The 22,283-nt window shown below is 34.5% G+C and overlaps 2 protein-coding genes across 2 annotated transcripts in view; both read right to left on the bottom strand.

Annotated features, from left to right (window-relative positions):
- LOC128234110 (dual specificity mitogen-activated protein kinase kinase 5-like) overlaps positions 1–11,113 on the bottom strand; it is a 29,605-nt gene extending 18,492 nt beyond the window's left edge. Inside the window, exons 1-3 of the mRNA XM_052948123.1 lie at positions 10,942–11,113; positions 1,955–2,003; positions 29–96 (exon numbers count right to left, since the gene is read on the bottom strand). Coding sequence (XP_052804083.1) covers positions 29–96; positions 1,955–2,003; positions 10,942–11,031 — 207 coding nt within the window. The 5' untranslated portion in view covers positions 11,032–11,113. The remainder of the gene's footprint in view (positions 1–28; positions 97–1,954; positions 2,004–10,941) is intronic.
- Positions 11,114–12,177: 1,064 nt separating this feature from the next.
- On the bottom strand, positions 12,178–21,408 carry LOC128235881 (chitin synthase chs-2-like). Its single transcript, XM_052950667.1, has 12 exons — positions 21,331–21,408; positions 19,987–20,199; positions 19,670–19,838; positions 18,532–18,672; positions 17,365–18,344; positions 16,910–17,107; positions 16,491–16,615; positions 16,250–16,349; positions 15,343–15,511; positions 14,865–14,933; positions 14,571–14,706; positions 12,178–14,403 (listed from the first exon to the last, which is right to left on the bottom strand). Exons 2-12 carry the CDS (start codon positions 20,187–20,189, stop codon positions 12,551–12,553), a joined length of 4,143 nt encoding a protein of 1,380 aa, XP_052806627.1. The 5' UTR covers positions 20,190–20,199; positions 21,331–21,408; the 3' UTR covers positions 12,178–12,550.
- Positions 21,409–22,283: the final 875 nt, after the last annotated feature.

The following is a 22,283-nucleotide window of genomic DNA, read 5'->3' as shown; positions in this document are numbered from 1 at the left end:
ATAACTGATCCCGGAACAATAAGCCTACCATCTCGAACATGGCCTTCAGCTCATCATCGCTGCGTACGGTGATTTTCTCACCATCTTCATCCACATCTAAAAATAGAACACACTGATGTATAATCAAAAACTGACGCAACAGGCTGATTGTTCAGAACTTTGTTTAAGTTAACAACGTTGTTAACATCATCATTGTTAACTTTCAAATCTTTACTTCTATGGAAGTTTTATGGAAACAATTGTGATCTGGTGTATTTCTTACATGATTTGAGACAGTGTTTAAGTGTGCTTCTTTTTATTTAAATATATAAGCACATCATGAAAAATCACATTTGAAAGTTAACAATGCTGTTGTAAATCACTTTGTTAACTTTTACAAAGTACAATTGGCCCGATATAAAAAAGAAATGGGCTGACTGTTCAGAACTTTGTTAAAGTAAACAACATTGTTAACGTCATAATTGCTAATTTTTAAATCCAAACTGCTCTAGAAGTTTTATGGATACAATTGTATTTCAAACACAATTTCTGACAACTGTTCAAGTGTGCTTGTTTATATTTACAATGTAGATATAAGAGCACATTGTAAAGAAAATAACTTTTGGATGTTAACAACGATGACGTTAATCACTTTGTTAACCTAAACAAAGCTCTGAACAATTGGCCAAATATAAACATAAACTCTGCAACCTTTCAAGTCATTTTAATCTCCTAAAGGAAAACATCCTTGTTATAACACATGAGGATAGTCTCATTGATAAACAATATACTGAATTTCATCCATCACTGATTCAAATAGGGAGGCCCTCATAATTGATTTCAACAGATATTTTTTTCATGAATGAATGGTCACAGCTTATTGGCAATGACTTGCAAACAACTTAATCTACAAATATATTGTATTGGGCCCTCACAAAATGTGTTAAAATGATCATGGACCTTGTGTATCTAACATAGAAAACTATGAAGTCACTGTTTTCACTATTATACATGAATATACATGTTGAAGAACCGGTTGTCCAGTTAGTGCACTTGCTTCTCAACAAGGCGACCCTGGTTCGATTCCCTACCTGGGTGCATGTGGGTTTGGTTGGTGGTCACCGAGCCGGACCAGTAGATTTCCCTGGGTACTCTGGTTTCGCCCACACTAAAAGACCACACTCTGAGCAAAATCATGCCAATGAGAGTGACATAGTATAAGTTATCATAACTTTCTTCACAATCGTCATAAAATAAATAATGTTTAAACTAATATAGAAGAAATATGATCTCAAAGAACTTTCCTTTTAAAGGGACTTGCTCATGTTTTTGGACCATAATGTTTTTAATTGTTATGCAACTGAAAACACTTATATTATCATAATTTTACTCTTTTATACTGAAATTGCAGTAGAAATAAAACTATTATAGAAAAAAAAACTGGTTTTAGTGGGGAGCGAATCAATGCCAGAGGTGAAGAATTTTTATTAGAAAATTGACAACAAAACCCCTTGCCCACATGGACACTTGCATAAGCTGAGGGATAATTATTATTTCGTCATAAAAAAGTGCATTTTACAAACCATGAGCGAGTCACTTAAAAACACAAATGCAAATGTAGATAGGTAGGTTATAAAAAAAACTTATTAAAGATCTACTACACAAAGATAACAGGCAATGGAAAAGATTCAATCAAAGTAATGTTGATACACGCATGCGTATGAATACCAAAATAGCCTAGGAAATGATAAGCTTTTATTTCAAATAAAATACTAAATACAGTTGAACCCTGTTGGCTCGAACTCGCTTGGCTCAAATTCTTCACTGACTAGAATTGGATGTAAATGAACAAATTCTTAAAACTGAAGGTTAGCATTTTGGCTAGGGTTGAGTTTTTCGAGGTTCGGTGTATTTCACCGGTCCCTGGGAGTTCAAGCCAATGGGGTTTGACTGTACATGTGTGTTTCCCTCTTACATTGAAAGGCTGTAGTAGTTATACCCGGAAGAATTTTTGAAATGACCTCCTGCAATGATAAATATGCATTTAAATCATGATGGCGAATAAATTTAAAAAAATTTTTTTTTATAAACCAGTTAAGTTTTTCAAGAGTGTGGATGCATATTCACTGAAGAATAGTTATGTCCAAAAATGTCATAATTTTATTCAGATTTTAACCTATGCTTACCAAATTTATGCATATGTGGTTATTTTTCTTAAAACAAACTCAAGTTTTTATACATAATACAATAGAAGTAGAAGATCATCCAAAGTATAAATGTTAATATCAAGTAGTAATTGAAAACATACCACAGAAACATATCCTAACATGGTGAATTTTAAAATAGAGGCATATTATTTAAAGGGGCTCATTCACAGATTTTCTGTTGGAAACGGTTGAACGTATTTAAATGTTGTTTAAATTTAGTAAGTCAACTAAACTTATATGAAAAACACCAAACAGCAATTGACAAATACTCATTTGAACAAAATTTTAAATACAGCCTAAATATTTTAAATAGCATTTCTAACACTTTTCGGGAAATTAGATGATTTGTCTCTACATTTGAAAATCAGTATAACACTAAAGCTCTAATTTGAACTTTGATAATACATTTGTATGACTTACTGTATGTATTATCATTTAATCAAGCATTTAGCTACACACATTATTAAATTATTTTTTTTCCATTCCAGACCCTATAAAATGTGAAGGAGTCTTTTTAAAAACATGGTTAAGACTGTAACTGTTTATTTCCATTTACAACATTCCTAGTGTATATTATTCATGGTGCCCTCTGGTTTTGCTAGAGAGACCGCAAAGATAAAGAAACAATGCAAGACATGTTGAAACTCAAGGGTCTGGGCTGAAAACCCTAGCATTTTTTACACCAGACATTGGTTCTGAATGGTTCTTAAATAATGGTGGTCTTTTCTAAGCACAAATGGGTTCTTCACGGTGATCTGTACTTAGCACAAATTGGTTCGTAATGGTGGCCTGGTCTAAGCACAATTTGGTTCTTAATGGTAGTCTGTTCTTAGCACAAATTGGTTCTTAATGGTGGTCTGGTCTATGCACAAATTGGTTCAAAATGGTGGCCTGTTCTAAGCACAAATTGGTTCTTAATGGTGGTCAGTTCTTAGCACAAACTGGTTCTTAATGGCAGTCAGTTCCAAGTACAAATTGGTTTTTAATGGTGGTCTGTTCTAAGCACAATTTGGTTCTTAATGGTGGTCTGTTCATAGAAAATTTGGCTCTTAATGGTGGTCTGTTCTTCTTACAAATTTGTTCATAATAGTGGTCTGTGCTTAGCACAAATTGATTCATAATGGTTTAGCACAATACAACCGAGAACTAGTACTTACAATGTCTTTGGTACAGCATGGCTAGGGAGTGAACAAAAGATCTTCTACAATCCTGTATTTTACAACTACAAGATCTCTTCTCTCTTGATAATCATTTAATTTTAATCACTAGTTTTTTCACGTTTTATTTCCCCTAAAATGATGATCAAAATTAATGTGTTTCTAAGAAATCAATGTGTACATTTTTTCCAAGGTTCTTAAAAACCAAACACAAGCTTGCTTATGTAAATGAATTTACAGTTCAGTACATCCAGGTTAAAGGAGTTCTGGTCCAATCCCAAAACGGTAAGAGAGAGATAAAAGTAGTGTGAGCCATATAGGGCACTTCCAACAGCTTCACTATTGAGCTTGCTTTTATAGCAACGCGGTTGCGGTGTCGACTGTTCGTCGCAAACCCCAGTTCAGGCATATATTCTTTCTTTCACTTTAAAGGTGTCAGAAGTAATTAGGTAGCACCTGAATGTAATGGGGCAGTAACAGAACCTTGACAGGTCAGTACATCAAGGTAAAGGGGCTTCTGGTCCAGTCTAAAAAAGATGAAAGAGGGAGGATCGGAGGGTCAGCCATATATAGTTACGCTGCTGTGGTGTCAAACCCCCGTTCAGACATACTATCTTTTGAGTCTTTCTATCACTTTTTACGCTGCTATATTCTGTATTCTGTATTCTGTATCTTTCCTCCAACGTTGGAGAACCGTGTTTTACCACGTATGGTTTATCACCGTCACCAATGTTTAAACCAATTATTTACGTATCACTGGTATATGTACACCCGCACTGTACACGTCACAACACTACCTATGTAATAGTGTACAGTCGGTTAGCAGAGCCATTAACATCGCCTAAGGCCGCGTATTGTCTGTATCTCTCAGTATGAAGACAGTATAGAAGTCTTCTGATTTGGTACTCTAGGTCTGCTAATCTCTGTATGTCATCTTCAGTAGGTCTAGTTAGTAGGTGGGAGCAGTCAATTAAGTATCTTACTCTCTCGATTTGGTTCAAGGTCTGCCACTGACCATCATTCTTTGCACACTTATTAAATTCTATTATAATGTCATTGATTATGGGCTTTCTAACTGTTTGTAGGTTGATACATTCTAATATAAAGTGTTCCAGAGTCTCACTAGATTCATTACATAGTTGGCATGTGGGATTCACAGAATTTTGGTTGAAGTTTGCTTTCGTACTTTGAAGGATATATGTTCCCACAAGTAGTTTTAGTTTCACTGGTATGCGGGTAATGTCTCTTGTTGATTTGGTTTTTATTCTTAGTATAGGATGTGTATGTCCAGGTTGATAGAATTGAAAGTTCATGTGTTGTAGACTTTTGTAATGTACTGCAGTTGTTAAGATTTGTTCTTTCCACTTGTAGTTAACTACATTTTTTACTTTGTTTTTCCATACGATACGTTTAAATGGGTTGGATATTACTGAAATAATGTCATCAAGATCATAAAACCACAGTAGTCTCCTGATTTCAATGAACCAACTATTGCTTTTTCCGTCTTTCACAATTGTCTGTCTTTGAGCGAGAGTTTTTTCTATAGAGTTGTCATCTTGTAGGCAGATGTTGTTTAGTAATGTTAATGCTTTTTTATGTATTTGAGCTTCTACAGGTAGGACTCCAGATATAATATATATCGCTGCATCCGCTGTGTTGTTTGGCAAGGATAGTAGTTGTTTTATACTTTTTTTCTGAAACACTTCTAATTTTTCCATAGCACATTTCCCTGGTAGAATAACTTCTAATCCATAAGTCAGTATTGGTAGTACATAAAGGTTGAATAGATGTAAACGGGTTTGAGGGTCAGTTCTTTGATAACCATGCAACTCATCTGAGAATAGTTTATACAGTGTTTTTCTGGCCTTTATTATGTTATTGTCAGTATTACATTCCGTAGACTGGGCTTTTGTAGATGTACGTTTAATTCCAAGATGGGTTGTAGAGTCAACAGTTTTTATCACATTTTCATTAATTGTATAGGTTCCATTTTCAACATTACTAGCACTCTTTGTAGTTGGTGTAATATGTAAATGTTCTGTTTTTTTGGGTTGAAGATGGTATCTTTCTTGCTTTGCAAAGTTTTCAGCTATGTCAATCAGGATTTGAGTTTCTTTCTTCACTGTAGAGTTCAATGTAATATCGTCCGCACAGGCTGTGGCATTGCATCTTGTTGTTCCAATTTTACAACCAATCTCCTTGTCTTGTAGTCTGTTCAGTAAAGGGTTCACATAAATTTTATATAAATCAGCACTGAGTACTCCACCTTGTCTCACCCCTTGTAGTACAGGAAATTGTTCAGATCTATTGCCTTGCCACTGCACTATACTTGCTGTATTTTCATGAATATTCTTAAGTAAAGTCCAATGCGTATCTTGAATTCCCATATGATAGATTCTTCTGAGTAAGTGTTTATGGTCAACTACATCAAATGCTGATTTGGCATCCAACAATATTATGTCTACGTTTTCTTTGTTGTCCTTACATTCTCTAATTATTTCTTCTAATACTAATGAAGCATGAAGTGGAGATGTGTTCTTTGTAAATCCTCTTTGGTATGGGTTTTGCTTGTCTATTATGGTATCATTGATTCTATGTTTTATCACAGATTCAATAATTTTCTCAATGACTGGCAAGACTGTTATTCCACGGTAGTTTGTAACGTCTTGACACTTTCCTTTGTTTTTGAATACAGGAGTGAGAATTCCAACTTTAAGAAGGTCCGGGATTTGGCCAGTTTGAAATATTCTATTCATAATTTCTAATATTTTCTCTCTTAACAGTGGACCGCCATATTTTATATTTTCAATTGTCATTCCAAAAATATCATCAGCTTTCCCTGTGTTAATTGAGTTAATAGCTTCATCTAATTCTGGTTCAGTTACAGGCTCTACCTCTGTATCAAGAACTATGTCATCCATCAGTGAAACTTCATTAATAACTTGTTGATGATAATCACTGTCATATTCATCAGAATTTGTTAAATCTGCTAGTGCACTAAAGTGTTCGTGGAAACCAGAGATGATATTCTCTTGACTTTCAAGCTCTTTTCCATTCACATTTAATTTTTCTAGTACATTATGTTTTCTCTTCTGAGAGTTGACCAGTTTATAGAAGAGTTTCTTATCATTAATCTTTGTATCCATTATTTTTTCACGTTCATAATCTTTGCGTCTGGCATGCTCTATTCTACATTTACTACGAAATTCTTTCTTTTTTACTTTCATTGTTGTGTGTGATAGATTTCCATTTTCAGTTGGTTTTCCAGCATCTTTCCATTCTTTGTATGACCATCTAAGTGCATTCAGAGAATTTGCTATGTCATGGTTCCATACTCTTAATTTTGGTTTCGCCTTCATACTGCGTGGTTTCCTAGAAAAAGTTTGCATAGAGTCATTAATAATTTGAATTATCTGTTTGGTGTTCTCAGTTATCGAAGAGATGTCGGCTGTTTCTGTGACTCTTAGGTGTTGTATTTTTTCATTGATCAGATTCTGATATGTTTCCTTGTCAATCTTTTCCCAGTTTATTCTCCTTTTATATAGAGTAGTCACTTGTTTGGTACACTGTTTCTTGAATGAACATTTCAGTGACATGCTAATAGGGTAATGATCCGATAGGTTTTCTGGTATATCACTCAGGACTATTTTGATACTATAGTTATTGTTTGCGGTAGGTTTTAGAAAGTAATCAATCTCCGAACATTCTACACCGGTTGACAATACATAGGTTTTACCACTAACATCAAAGCACAAAGAATATTGTTCAATAAATGATTTGATCAGTAGAGTTCTTTTGTCCGATTTACATTCATTTTTCGATAGATCAACGTTCATGTCACCACCTATTAATATTTCATGTGTGGATTTATATTTTTCACAGATATCATAGAGATACTCAATTGTTTCTGCATATTCTAAGTCTGATTTCTTTGAACCTCGAGAAGGCATATAAACAGATACTATCAAGATATTATGGGATAACGATTTGAATTCAATACACTGTATTCGTTCGTTTCCGTCTTTAATGGTGTTTAATAGATGGTCAATGGATTTGTCCCATATAACAGCTACGCCTCCATAACCTCTTGGTAATTGATAGGGTAAAATAGGGTCATCATTATCAGCTCCTTTTCCGATGTAATTAAAGTTTTTATCAATTTCTCCTAGCAGGTTAATATTATTTTCGAATAACCAGGTTTCTTGTAGCAGTAGGATTTGATTACTTTTCATTATCTGACATATCGCTTCGGTGTTTGTTTTTACATTTTTGCAATTAAATGAGCAAATATTTAAAGTCTCTATCGATGTAGACGTGTTCCCGGTGACAGGGTCCTTTCTTTGTCTAAAAAAGAGGAGTCATCAGGGGTCCTTTGTGTACTGTTTGGGGATCCACTTTGCTCGTCTATAGGCTCTTTACCTTTGTCTTTTGGTGATTGGACAGTTGTTCTTGGACTGCATTGCTCGTCATTGGTAGCGTTTTGGGTTAGGGTGGTTCTCTCAGTCTGGTTTTCTGGTAAATTAGTAATTATCTCTTTTTCCGGCCGGGTTTGGTTACTGGCTCTACTATGCCAGGGTTTGTCTGTTCTTCTGGTAGGTAATTGCTGCCTTTTACTGTGGTTTTTGTAGAAAATACTTGGACCAGCTAGGGCTAGATGAAGCTTGTTTTTTTGTACTGTAACATCTCCTAAAGTAGGGTGTTGAATAACTTGAGTATCGTCACATCCTCGGGCTCCTTGTATAAGTTCATTTTCAGGGACGTTGTCAATATTTTGTACATTCTTGTATTTTTCCGTGGAGCTGTTACTACCTTGTTTTTCTGTCGCTATGGTCACTTTCGTAATTTCACAGTCAGGACTAGGGATACAGGTTTCCGGTGTTTTTTGGTCTAAGATCTCTAGCTGCTTATCAACTTGCTTCAGTATGAATGATGTAACTCTGTCATGTATGGATTGAAGTAACTTGCTATCATCTGAATGGTGATCAATATTGTCTTTTTTGTTTGTAGGCAAGCTGTGTGTTGAGTTGCTATTTACTTTTGTTTCTAGCATGTCTATTCTTTTCTCATATGTTTTAAGGGTTCTGTTTAGTTCTTCGTTTTGTGATTCTAATTTTTGTATGTATTTTTCTAATTTTGCTGTATGTCCATTCTTTTCGTTAATTTCTTTTTCTCTAATTTTTAACTGGTTTTCAAGTTTCTTAAGATTTACTTCTTTCTGTCTCAGTTGTTGTCCATTTTCATCAGGATTCTTCATAGTCACCTCAGTTTGTGTATCTTTGGATTTCATCAATGTATGACACTGTGTGTCTAAGACGAGGTCTATAGTTGGGTTTTGACTAGTAATGGCTGCTTGCTCTCCAAGTCCTAGGCATGCAGGGCATATAGCTGAGTGTTCAATGTCGGCAAGGCATCTCTCATGGTAAATCTCGTTGCACACATCACACACATCTTCTTCATCTATTACTTCCTTATCACAAACTAAGCAAATGACTGTATCTTTTGTTGTTTCTTCACTTAGTAGATTTTGTACTATTGATTTTGATTCAATCTTTTTTTGTGGAATATTGATTTTTTTGGACTTAGGGTTCTTGTTTTTGGTTGGACGGATAATTGAAGCTACCTGGGTACAGAGCCCACACTGGAAGTTGCAGTTAGAGTCCGATTCAATTTTTCTAATGTCCGGTTCTGTTAGTCCTGCGCATCTGTAATGGATCCAATGCTCAGATGTCGAACATAACACACTTCTTGTTAGGCAGTTTTTTTGACATTTGATACATGAGATGTCTTCATTGTTTTTTGCATTTGGTTTTACACCTTTCGGTCGGCTATTGTCGCTATTTTCTTGAATTTTCACATTCTGCATTTTTTGAATCTCTTCTATGAATATCTGGTTTAGTTTGTCTGTATTAATTCTTTGCCCATCTATTTTTGCACTACAACATACTTCATAGATTTGATCGAGATCTTCATTGATAAATATATTTTGCTGTTTTCCGTTTACTAAAATTCTACTGGTTGTGTTGTAAATGTTCAGGGTATATTTGTTATTTACACGTATGGTGAATTGAACTATATTATTTCCTCCTCTGTCAGTAGATTGTTCGATTGTCACTTCGCTTGAATCTTTCTTTCTGTAATACACAAGCGTAGCAGCTTTCAAAAGTTCGAATGTTGCAGTGTCAGCCGTCATGACAATCCCCCCATTTGTGTGTTCGATTTTTACATTATCGGTTCTCTTTGCAGCGTGAAGTTTTTTCAGTAATGCTTTATCTACATTGAGATCGTAGTTGGTACCTCCAATTGTTGTGTATACTTCAGTATCTACATTCTTATGAGACTGATTTAGCTTGCTTAATAGTTGCGAACTGCTCTGTCTAGTTAGAGCCATTATAATATTTGGGTTTGTGGAATACACAGGAAAATGTTCATAAAATGTTCATTAAAATGTTATGTAAAAAATATCACTTTAAAACACTCATGTAAGATCTAGTAAGTATCCATATTAAAACATGAATAAATAAAGGTAATTAAAAGCAGGTATAAGAAATACAGAGTAGTAGAAGCTGTATTTGATAAGAGTTCCAATCTGCTATAGATAAATCAAGTGGCTTAGTTGGTGAAATTTATTTTCCAAGATGGCGTCTCCGCCACGATATTTCGTGGGATACTCTCGGTACTGTCTTCACTCTATCTGCGCCTCATTAACATGGGAATGTGAAAATAACATACAGCGGTTGCTAGGTAAATTGTCTAAAAAGTTAAGCACAATATAATAGTTCAGTTCTAGGAACAGTCTGAAAATTTCGTTGTTTCTACAGTTTTTGTCTTGACAATATTCATAAATTGTGGGTTTCTATACTCAGATACTCAATACCCGGCGCATACACAATTGTTTAGGCTCCGCTAACCGACTATAATCAACTTATCTTGTATTTAATTTCAGTGAAGAAAACTTATTTCCAAGATGGCGCCACCGCCATGGAAATTCGTGGGCGCCCACGTTACGCTGTATTCAGTTTTTTCCTGTTCCTCAATAGAAATTATGCCATTTCCAGTACACCAGTTGCTAAATAAAAGATTAGTTTAAAAGTTTATCACAATAAAACAGTTCAGGTTAACGATACCACTCCTTTTAAAATCAGATTTCTTCCACCGATATTTTCACGTCTTCCCTTCACCACCACCACCGGAAGTCTTTTTATATAGTGTAGACTGCTTGTCAAAAGGTACAGGATTCAACCCCCCCATTCAGACATACACTCTTTGTGTCTTTCTATCAGTATGATGAAAAATTTTAATATTAAGTATTTGATAGTTCTCAATTTAACCATGTCATTATAATTATTTGTAAGCTAAGTCATGAGATGTATCACAAATTGTCCATATTAAGGCATATCGTCAATTTTGAATAAAAAAAGTCATTCTGTCAAGTTCCTTAGTCCACCTAAATGGCCGTCAACAAGTCTTTTGACGATTTTTTTACTATGGCAGACTCGAGACAGGGATACCTAAGAAATGTCAAAATAATAAAAAAAAGTATCATTGTAGCTAGCAAGTGACAATTTCCTGTGCTTTCAAAAACAGTAAACAAGTCTTACTAAGACATTTGGGAAAGTTATTTCATCTGGATTTACACTCCAATCGATGTCTTCTTCTTGCTCGGTTCGGATTCTAAGAGTAAACTTCATGGTTTGTGAAAATCATTTAGTAATTCACTAAAACAATCAGTAAAAATTGAAAATGTCGGATATCATGGGCGCAGACATCTTGGAAAAGTCCAGTAACTTTAACAGATTAACAATACGGGCTACATACTACTATAATTATTTGGGTAGCAGGAGAAGTGGTATAACACAACCTAGTACCAATATGAAGTCGCGCCATATACGGAGAAGTCGCCACATATATAGGCGAAAGGTAAAGTGTAATCAAGGTGTGAGATTTTTATTGGAGGGATCACACTAAAGACCTTTCGTATAGTTTTATGATTAAGGGTAATAAATTGTTCACAATGCCCGGGTTGAGCAATGAAGCGAAAAAGGCATCCAATTAATATTTATCTACAAGTAAAATAGCACTGGCGATTACAACTATACAAATAAATCCACGTTATAATTTGAAAAAAAAAACATTCAATCATTCAATGCTTGTAAACATATTAAAACTTATCGATTTATTAAATAAAATAGGCATCGTTAATAAATATACAAGCAAGTACGCGGTAGTAACATGGAAACGAACTGCATGGTGATAAAAATATTATACATGTCTAAAATATATTACGTATAGTACATGGAGGCTTAAAATACAATTCACATTGACACGTTAAAAGTAGAGAATAAGACATATAACAAGTAAATATATATATTGATGTACATATTAATCTTTTCCAAAGGGCGCGTCTTGCCGCTCTGGGACAAACGCAAACCTAACAAGCTGGTCTAAGAAGAAAAAAAAACATACTATGGTAAATCATCGCAAAATACGATCATACAAAAAGCTAATAATCACTATTCTCACTATAATCGGCTATCCTCTTTATTCATGAAAATGGGCACATTTGTGGTTCTATACTCACTTTGAGCAGATCTTTTAAACTGTTTTTGAACCTTTGAACTATTGAATGAGTATCCACCGTTACGATGCAGTTTATATATTGACCAAAGATAGGTTGAACGAAGTCTAAGGCGAACTACATTTTGTAGTATGGATGAAAGGAAAACATAAACACGTAGATTGGATGAAAAAGGGCATCTAGTCAAAATGTCATGAAAGTGTTATAAAACTATTATATACATGTAGTTTTTCCGAGAGATAATATCTTGTTTGATATGATTGGTACTGAAAAGTCTAAACTAACACTTCTATTCGTCTTACAATGTTCATCTATTCTTTATCATTCGACATTGTGTTTTCAAAAGCAACAACTGTAAAATGGAAATGTGTGCATGTTTTATTTAATGAACCTTACAAATAATTAAAACCGTACATACAATACAAACATATTCACATTTACAGATGTTGTTCAGATATGAATATGAAGCAAAATCAAAATCAAAACAGTTTTAAACACGAGGTTTTTAGCAGATTCTTTAAGTGCTATATTATGAGGCATACTTTTAAAGGAAAAGAAAACAGTTCAATGCAGAAAAACATGTTTGCCTTATGATGTGACTTCCGTTGTTTCTTTAAATGCGGAGTTTATTATCACTTATTGTCTTTGTCCTCGTAAAAATTATTGTTAGGGTATTTCACGCCAGGTCTTAAAAAAGATCGTTCAACTTGATCACCGCCTCGGCGGTACATATTAGCGTCAATCGGCAGTCTATGTTGCTTTTCTTTGCGAACAGTGTGTATTCTGTGACGATAAATATTGAACTTCCTTGAGTTTGGTGTACTTGATGAAGATGATGCCGTATCAGCGACCGTTTCACACTCAAAGTCGTCATAACTAACAACAGGCTCATTCATGTGATCAACCGGTGGCTCACCTGCTTCTTCATCTTCCTCCAAATCATGCTCAATCTCCTTCAAGTGTTCTTGGAATATTTGCGCTTTAGTCTTTGTTCGTTTTGAACAGAAGCACCCAAACACCTCAGTGCTCGAAATAAAATGGCAGAACGTTCTCCATCGATGGGAAAGCATAAAAATGAATTGGGTCAAAAGTAAAATTGCAAAAATAGACAGGAAAAGTACTGATAATGGTTCATATTTTCCCGCGATATAAAACCCATCTAAACTTTCCTTGCTTACTTGTAATTGCAACAGTGCTAATGAGAGCATAAAGTTCACGATAAAGAAACCGTACACGCAGTTGTTCCTCAACGAAATTAATTCACGATTAAATTTTTCTTGAAGTTTCTTATTGCTTTCAAGTGGCTTCAGGTATTTGTTAATTGTATACGTCCAAAATGTTTTCTCATCTTTGTTGAGTATGTATTTTTTAAATTTTTGATTTGAGTCTGTTATTTGTGTTTTTATCCAGTAGCAATCGTCTGCATAATTTATCATTTCCCCTTGTTGTTCGCTTTGTTGTCTCTCAATCTGGTCCAAAATTGAACCATTGGAGTTAATTTCAGCGATTTTTTCTTGCAGGAAATGTTGAACAAGAGTGAGAAGCAAACGCATAAGCGATTTCTTATTTCCACTGTCTCCTTCCGATTGGGATGATGGAGATTTGGATTCTCGAGTACCCCAACTGATGTCATGCAAATTGCACATATAAAATACGGTCAGAAAAATATATGTTGAAGGCACAGAAACGTAATATAGCAAGCCAGGAAACAAACATGTGAACTCTTGAGGGTGAAGCAAAGCTGATATCAAGAATACTAGACCGACAAATATAAGGAAAATCACGGTAGGAGAAAGAACTGTCTCGCTCACAATGTTTAAAATCATGCCGATGGTCACAATAACCATTACAAACGTATATGCTGTGCTTAGTATTGCGGCCACAAGGAGTTGCTTTTTCTGAGTTACTGCCAGACATAAAACTGCGAACAAAACTACCGGAGTCACGGCTACGAAAAAGGCATGCCATGGCGGTAGGCTCAATACTGAACTAAATGACCCTGCTATCATAACAAGGACAATTCCAGGAGCTAACACACTTGTTATAACCAGCACCAATTGATATAGCATAAAGAAATGGTTGATTTCTCTGTTGTATTCGACTATTTGTTTCCAAGAAAGAACCAAGTCCATCATATTTGCCATTGTTGATGGTGACCAGCGCCGTCTTTGTACAAAAAAGTCCCAAAAGTTATCTGGCGCAAACGTTTTTGCATCTGAGGCTGCGCAGTAATCTATCTTGTATCCTCGTTTAATGAGAAGAGTGCAAAGCCATCTATCTTCGCCTTGTTCAAACTGCACAAGGTGTTTTCCCTCCTCTGGCTCTTTAGTGTACGTTTTCAAGACGTTATCGTCAACGAGGGCAGATGCTCGAAATATAGAAAAGCATCCAGGGCAACATAGCACAGAACCAAAGATATGTTCGCATGCCTTTTGAAGCCAGTGGCCGACAGCATATTCGAACTGTTGGTACCACACCATTGGACCTGAAGTGAATTGATGTTAAATTTAAAAAGAAAAGAAATGAACTTTAAAACAGTATTGGCAATAAGCTATAAAATGACAATTAAAAGGTAATCATCGTGTTTTAATGCATATTTAACGTAAATGCATATTTATATTTTTGTCAATAAAGTTGTTAAAAGCTAACGACCTGATCCTATAGGATGAATTCTGCCACAAACTGCTGCGACACGGCTGTTCATCTTCATTCGATCCATCATCCGTAGGACTGACTTCGGTTCAAAGTCTACATCACCGTCAAGGGTTAGAATGAATGTTTTCTTCAGCTGTTTTTGAAATAAGATTCATCATAAAATAAATTAAAAATGGAAATTAAAATTTACGTTGACAAAATAGCGCACAAAAAGTAATGATATACTTTTTTTGGATAATTTTTCAACAAAAATGCACAACGATTAATACAATCAAAAACATAAAAACCTGCCTCGTCTTTGATCGTATCTGGATACGTCTTTCCCATTTTGTACAGCAAACAATAGTACATGTACATCACCTGTGATGAAAAAGGAAAAGAACAAGCCAAATGAAAATAAAATGGAAAAACACAACTATGAAATAAAACTGATAAAATATTCTTACAGGTTTTCTAGCTAAAATAATTTTATGCAGATAGTAGATATTAAGTATATTATACTTGTTAATACAACCTGACTACTATATCAATTAAGCTATTAAAACATTGGAAACTACAGGGATACGTTAAGTAGCCATAAACCGTGCATGCTCTCGTTACGTTACACAACGTACTAGCAACAAATGAAACACAAACGAACAGACAATACAGAAACAATACAATGCTACCACTCACTTACATGCATGCACGTTCGCAAATACACACACACGCACTCACAAACGATATCAATAAACTGTTGTCAACTCATGTCGTATATAACGGTTGTTACCTGGGACCATCGTTTTCTGGCCCTTATCTTTTTCTTATCCTTCAAATGCACCATCATCTGTGTACCGCCTGGGAGTTGTATCATGAGTTGTCCGCCATAAGGTGTCTGGGTCATTTTCTTTTGGAATGTTTTATTCCAGTTCAAGAGCTCATTGTCTTTCAACACGGAGCTGTTTGTAAAAATATGTTTCATACGAATATGATATCATACGAATATGACTTCAGGGGCGTAACTAGACCTAAACAACTTGTATGCCCGATGGTTCTCTGTGAGTTTGGGGACGTTTGTATGTGCTTTACACACACTTAACTATATTTGCAATGATTACAATAAAATCAAGCAAAACACCCTACTTGTAGTTTTAATAAACATCAAACTTTGGTTAAGATAAAACAAACTTTTGAGTTGTTCAAAATGTTTGATTAGCTATATTTTTTTTTTGCATTTTTGGGGTTAATTTCCATTTTGTCATTTTTCAAAAACGTTGTTGGCCCAGGCCTACAAGGCCTATATGTAGCTACGCCACTGGACTTCTTTTGATGTGATACGGTTCCTGACGGTAACCGGAAACTGCAACACTAACTCTCATCAATAAGAGATGCAAACACATATAACCGGCATTCCTTTAAAATTCTGTATATTATTTGTCTGAATATATATTGCTCAGTAGCAAAAAGTTTACACATATACCCGGTTTAATGGCACTGGGTAAACGCCTAAGATATAGAACATAAAAACCAAAAATCATCAACAAGAAAGATGGAAAAACAGCACAGAATTCCAAAAACATTGCATACATACTATATAAAAAACTAGGACTCACAAGTAATTTTACTCACAATTTATCATCTAAACACACCCCTAACACAACTTCAGTTTAAGCACGTGAATAAAACTTACTACATACCCAACCGCCTTTTGCAAACATGACATAAACTGGAGCAAATATTCATTAACCTCACGACCGTTTTTTGTTGAGCAAAATGCATCGTCAAATACTATTTGAACTGAAATAGAAGAGTTCTCCTTGAATACATTTTTCATTATTAAAAACCCCCATGTTATTGCATATGTATTTCAACAGACGTTTACTTTGAAACACACACAAACACTTGATACCCCTAGAATACTTTGTGCAGTATGCTTACCCTCAATGTTAATTTTATCAGGGTCTTGTGTTTTCTTTTCGGCGTCTTGTGTCTCGCCGTCTGCCCCGTTTCCGTCCTCTTTTACGTGGTCGGCTTCCTCTCGAATTGATAAATGCAGATCTAATCTGAAAAATGTGTTAATAGAAATTGAATTCCAACTATTCTAATAACAACGCATGCATAATATCTTAGGGATAATCAGGCTATTAATAAGTAAAGAACGATGTATTTATGGAATGAATATAATTTTTTGAAATTTCCAAAACAACGTCACTCCACAAATTTGATCGAATTCTTATACGTAAAAAGGTGATACAAAAACATGAATAAAAATCTTGCAGTGTTATTGGAATAGCGAAACGACATCAAAGAAACAGGTCAATTTCTAAATTCAAATAATGGTCACGTTATTTAATAACCTGCAAATAGACTTAAGCAGCTGACACATTTCTTTGCATGTTTCGTGCCACATTGTTACGCAGATGATGACTTTTGGAACATCATCATTCGATCGTACACTATCGGTATGTAGCTCTCCAATTTCATGGTCATTTCTCCGTCGAAGGAGCATGTTCAAATCGGGGAAGAAAAAATCATAAATACTGCCAGAAAACAACCTAAAGAAGAAACGTAACATTCGACATTTTCATAAACATATTCGAACTTTTTTTTATTATTTAATACAATAATTTGTTTAATGAAATTAGTATAGATTTTAGAAATAAAATGTATTGTTATACAATATTGTATTTATATATGGCCATCATCCGACTAAGTAAACACAACTTTAGGTATAGATTTATCATATTGCTTAACATATTATTCTAGCATGAGTCTTTAGAAGAGTAAAATAACTAAATCTTTTTTAACGAACCTTTCCAGTTTTGCCATTCTTTCGACCCGAGGAACCCAAATGTACCACGTTAAGGTGATAACAGCAATCCAAGCCAAAGCCTCACTCGCGATGAACAACTTCAACTGATCGTCTTCAGGCATAGAACATGTCAGATTTATTCCGACCTTGTACTGGGTACTTTCAAGAAAGTTATTGCACGAAAGTCTAACAACAGCAATTGTCGATAACGGCGGGGTGAGAATGAGTGGCAACGCAAATGAAAATTGCTGCATTGACAGTCGACAGGCAAGCGAAGCCAATTGTGAAATTGCAAATGAGCATGTCATTATTTTAATTTCAAACTTATACGTATCATAAAACTCCATCAAATGATTGAAAATTGTTTGGTAAAAATCATTCGTCGAATACGATGTCTCTTTTTCATTATCATATTGTTGTACTGGATTTGAATTTGTTTCGAGTAGTTTTACATCTAAATTCAACACTATCGAAATGATAAAGATTAAGCATGTGAACCAACGAACAGTTAATCGTATAAATTCTGGTTTATGTTCGGTTTTGTACTGTTTCTCTTCTATCTTAGCTTCACTTGTATCCGAATGGGAATCTGACTCCCCTGTTGTTTCTTGTGTAGAATTTGCAGTTCTCCTTCTTAAGAAAAGGAAAGTATCCAAATAGCATGTTGACTTAAACACCAAAAGTGTTGGTAACAACCATTTTAGGTTTCTATCAAATGGTAATAGCCACTTCATGTAAACGAAAACACTCCCTGCCAGTGCCAAAACCGGGAAACCAGCTACACAAAGTTTTATAAAAAAACCTTTTCTTATGCATCCCTTGCTTTTTAGCCGACCAATTGTAGTCAGGAACTGGCAGATGCTTGGAATAATTGGTAGTGTTGTTAGAACTAAACATGCCCTTAAACTGTCCAGTAATGGAAGGGCATACATGATCAAATATATCTCTCCGATAGTGGTCACGACCTGCAGGATAGCGGTCTAAAAATAGCCAATACAAATGTACTAGGGTTTGTCTTAATTACCTGCATATGTTGATAATTTAAGTCTTTTCACATCCATTACATGAACAAGTATGTATATTAAGCTCGATCATATTAATAACACGAGTGTCATAGATATTGTTACATTAAAACATGTAATTCATATCGATTTAGGAAAGACTTACCGCTATGTGATGTTTTGTCCAGTTTGTCTTCTGATCATGGAAAACTATTCTCCAAAGAGTTATTAGAGATGTGAAGAATTCAAAACATGCAATACAAACGAGAATTGAAATTGCTCGCCTTTTGTTGTTTTCAACTTTAGACTAAAAAAGAAATGGAACTTTAAAACTACGGATTTGATGACTAATTTAAAAGAAATATATTGCAAATAAATCTGAACTGAGTGTAGCCAGTCGTTGGTATGTTAAATTAAAATGATAAAATATAAGTAGTATCTAACCTAGGATGGCGCGAGAATTTATGCGGACAGACACACTAAATCTATATACACTTGTCAAACAGTGAAATATAGGGATTCCAACACATATCTTTATGATAAATAATGAAGAACATCTATGGACACTTTATATTTGTGCAGAATTGACCTTTATTATCCGTTGATAACTAGTTTCGAACACATTTTATACGTACCACACATTTTAAGTAGTCTGTTTTACTGTTCTGTTAATATATGTTAATTCTTTTACGTACAGTAAGCCTAAATACGCTTGAATAGTTCATACTATAACGTTAGGGCCTCTCAGTTAACGTTCAAATGTTAAAAGAATCTAGCATAATTCATTGCGTAAATATAAAGTATGTGTTACCTGCGAGATATTATTCTGAAAGGTCGGGAAATATACAGTATTTTTTTTTTACCTGCGATAGATTATTCAGAAGGGTCAAGAAAATATAAAGTATGTTTTATCTGTAAGAGATTATTCAGAATGGTCAAGATAATATAAAGTATGTTTTACCTGCGAGAGATAATTCATAAGGGTCAAGAAAATATAAAGTATGTTTTACCTGGCAGAGATTATTCAGAATGGTCAGGAACATATAAAGTATGTTTTACCTGCGAAAGATTATTCAGAAAGGTCAAGAAAATATTAAGTATGTTTTACCTGGCAGAGATTATTCAGAAGGGTCAGGAAAAAATAAAGTATGTTTTACCTGCGAAAGATTATTCAGAAAGGTCAAGAACATATTAAGTATGTTTTACCTGCGAGAGACTATTCAGAAGGGTCAAGAAAATATTAAGTATGTTCTACCTGCGAGAGATTATTCAGAAGGGTCAGGAAAGTATAAAGTATGTTTTACCTGAGAGAGATTATTCAGAAGGGTCAAGAAATAAAGCTTGTGCAATATGCCGCATGAAACCAGCAATAGCGTCAACACAAAAAAGAGCACAATTCTGCACATTTTCAAAAATGTGTCATCGCACTTCAAAGACTTGTTTTCCTTTGTCTTAGTTTCTCTTGGAATGTTCCTGAAAATGAAGATAATGAAAGCTTTCAAATAAACACGTTTTATAACTCAGTTTTGGACTTCTGTGCTTCTCCTGTTAGATGGCCGTATCACTTCTATATAAAATATTTCAATATCAGTAGAAAAACGAATGAAAGCAAATGTACTACCATATTTCGGATATCCCTTGCAAGTCATCTTGTTCTCCTATGGGGCCTATGTTAACACAGGCGCTTTCTAGAGGTGAGCAGTTCTCTTCGCCACTCTTTTTTAGCAAGCTCTGCGGCGTGGACTGGCCTGAAGGGGGCTGTCGTGAATTGGTCTGGCGCGATTGACTGGAAGGAGCTTCCCTCAGTCCATTCGGTGCTTGCATCTCTGTTATTCTAATTTTAGCAAACAGCAGCTAGTTAAAGCTACACTCTCACAGATTGAAGGTTTTGACAACTTTTTTTCTTTTGTTTTTGTCTTGGAACGAGCAAAATTTTACGAATATCCATTGAAACGAGTTAAACAAGACTGCTGACAAAAATCTAGATCGCAGATTTTTATATTTAAGTTCAAAAATTGATGTTTTATGCCTTTTTCTTAAACCGTTAGTAACGGTTTAAACCATAAAACATTAATTTTCGAACGGAAATATTAAAATCTTCGATCTGATTTCTTGTTAGCAATCTTATATCATTGGTTTGCAGACATTTACGCAAAAACTTGCCGTTTGCAAGACAAAAAATAAAAAAAAGTTGTGAAAATGGTAAATCTGTGAGAGTGCAGCTTTTAAATTACTTTTAAGATTGTTTTCTTTAATCCGTGCGAAACATCTTTACTTCCTTCAAACATCTTACCCTGATTGGGAGCTTTTTGCATCCGACGTTATAACATAAAACAGAACAGAACGGAACAGAACAGACATTTGACTATGACTTATATAACGTACATCGTATTTAATACATATATCCTAAATTCAATGTGCAGATTGTGAACTTGACTATTATTAGTCTTATTTATTCACTTTGATTGGTCTATTAATGAAACAATAGCTTATTTACATTATTTATCCATTTTGTCATTCTTGTTTGCTGATCAGTTTATAGTCTAACATTTTTATCGAAAATGTATTGGGAAATTATTGACAAAATTATTTGTAAATTATAAGAAAGTGTGTTGATTATCGACGTGTTTTGATGCAGAAACTTTCATTCTTAAACAGTTTAACAAATGTTAGTTATGAGTAAATCGCTTTGTTTGATCACATGCAACGTTGATATAACCAACCACACACACATCTTTAAAGTTTTTTTTATCTATTTCATAGCTTTTCTAAGTAGCATACATTCCTCAACTGAACGTTTGCCTTAACGTAATTACATACTTAATCTATAGGCATAGGTATGACAGAGTTAATAATAAATCAATAGCTACAAGAAAGAATAATTATTTAATCATTCGATGAACCAACCATCAATCAATCAACCAATCTACAGTTATCTGTAGTCTTTTAAAATGAGAACACTTACTGAATATTCGAGAAATAAACCGTAGCATTAGTCCATTACTGAATGATACATGATACATCCGACCGACACCCGCTTATTTTGTACTAAATTGCGTTTCCAAAATGTCTTTATTTAGATTTTTTGAAGGAACAGCCCGCATTTAAGTTAAGATATGTGCAATACCGAATTGGTCTGCATTCTTAACGAGGCTTTGTTATCTCTGAGTGCTTGCTTCAATAAATCGGTATACTTCCTCTTTGGAAGTGCAAATGTTAAGTTAAATGTTATATTCTAATGTGTACAAGATTGTGCACACATACAACTTGTTTTCTTGAATGCGGTATATCTGTGATATGCTATCGTGTATGTGCGAAGTTCCAGAATTTTCAGGACATCGCAGTATTTGTATCTTCAAAACCGATGTAAATTCAACATTGAGAAAATATAAAACATGCTATTATTACCTTTCATATGTATTACCTTTTATGTGTATTATGACATTTCATGTGTATTACCTTTCATATGTATTTTATGTGTATTATTACCTTTCATGTGTGTTTAAGCAGTCAACAAACAAACTAAAAATGTTAATGGACACACATTTAAGAACAAATTATCACCAAAGCAGTCAATGAAAAACATAAGCCGATCTCACCAAGGCGAATGACGATCGAGCTTGGCGCAAGTGAGTAGGGTTTGTGGCCACCAAGGCTGAAAAGTGTTATTATCCTGCTTTCCATTTGATATTCTAATCATAAAACGCTATAAAATAATAAAATCTAAGATGTATTATAAGGCATAAGCAATTATGCAATTGTGTAACTCATAGCTTTGGAAGTTCCGATCAGTTCTGATGATGAACTTTACAGCTTTGAAAACAAAACAAAAATGCAATATGTGGATGCTTCGCTTATCCTAAAGTTTCCATTATGTTATTGAGTTCGCATCAACTCGTAAATTAGATAATATCACAC

Source organism: Mya arenaria, chromosome 5 (genome assembly GCF_026914265.1).
Source record: "Mya arenaria isolate MELC-2E11 chromosome 5, ASM2691426v1".
Lineage (NCBI taxonomy): Eukaryota > Metazoa > Mollusca > Bivalvia > Myida > Myidae > Mya > Mya arenaria.
This window is presented reverse-complemented; position numbering and strand designations above follow the sequence as displayed.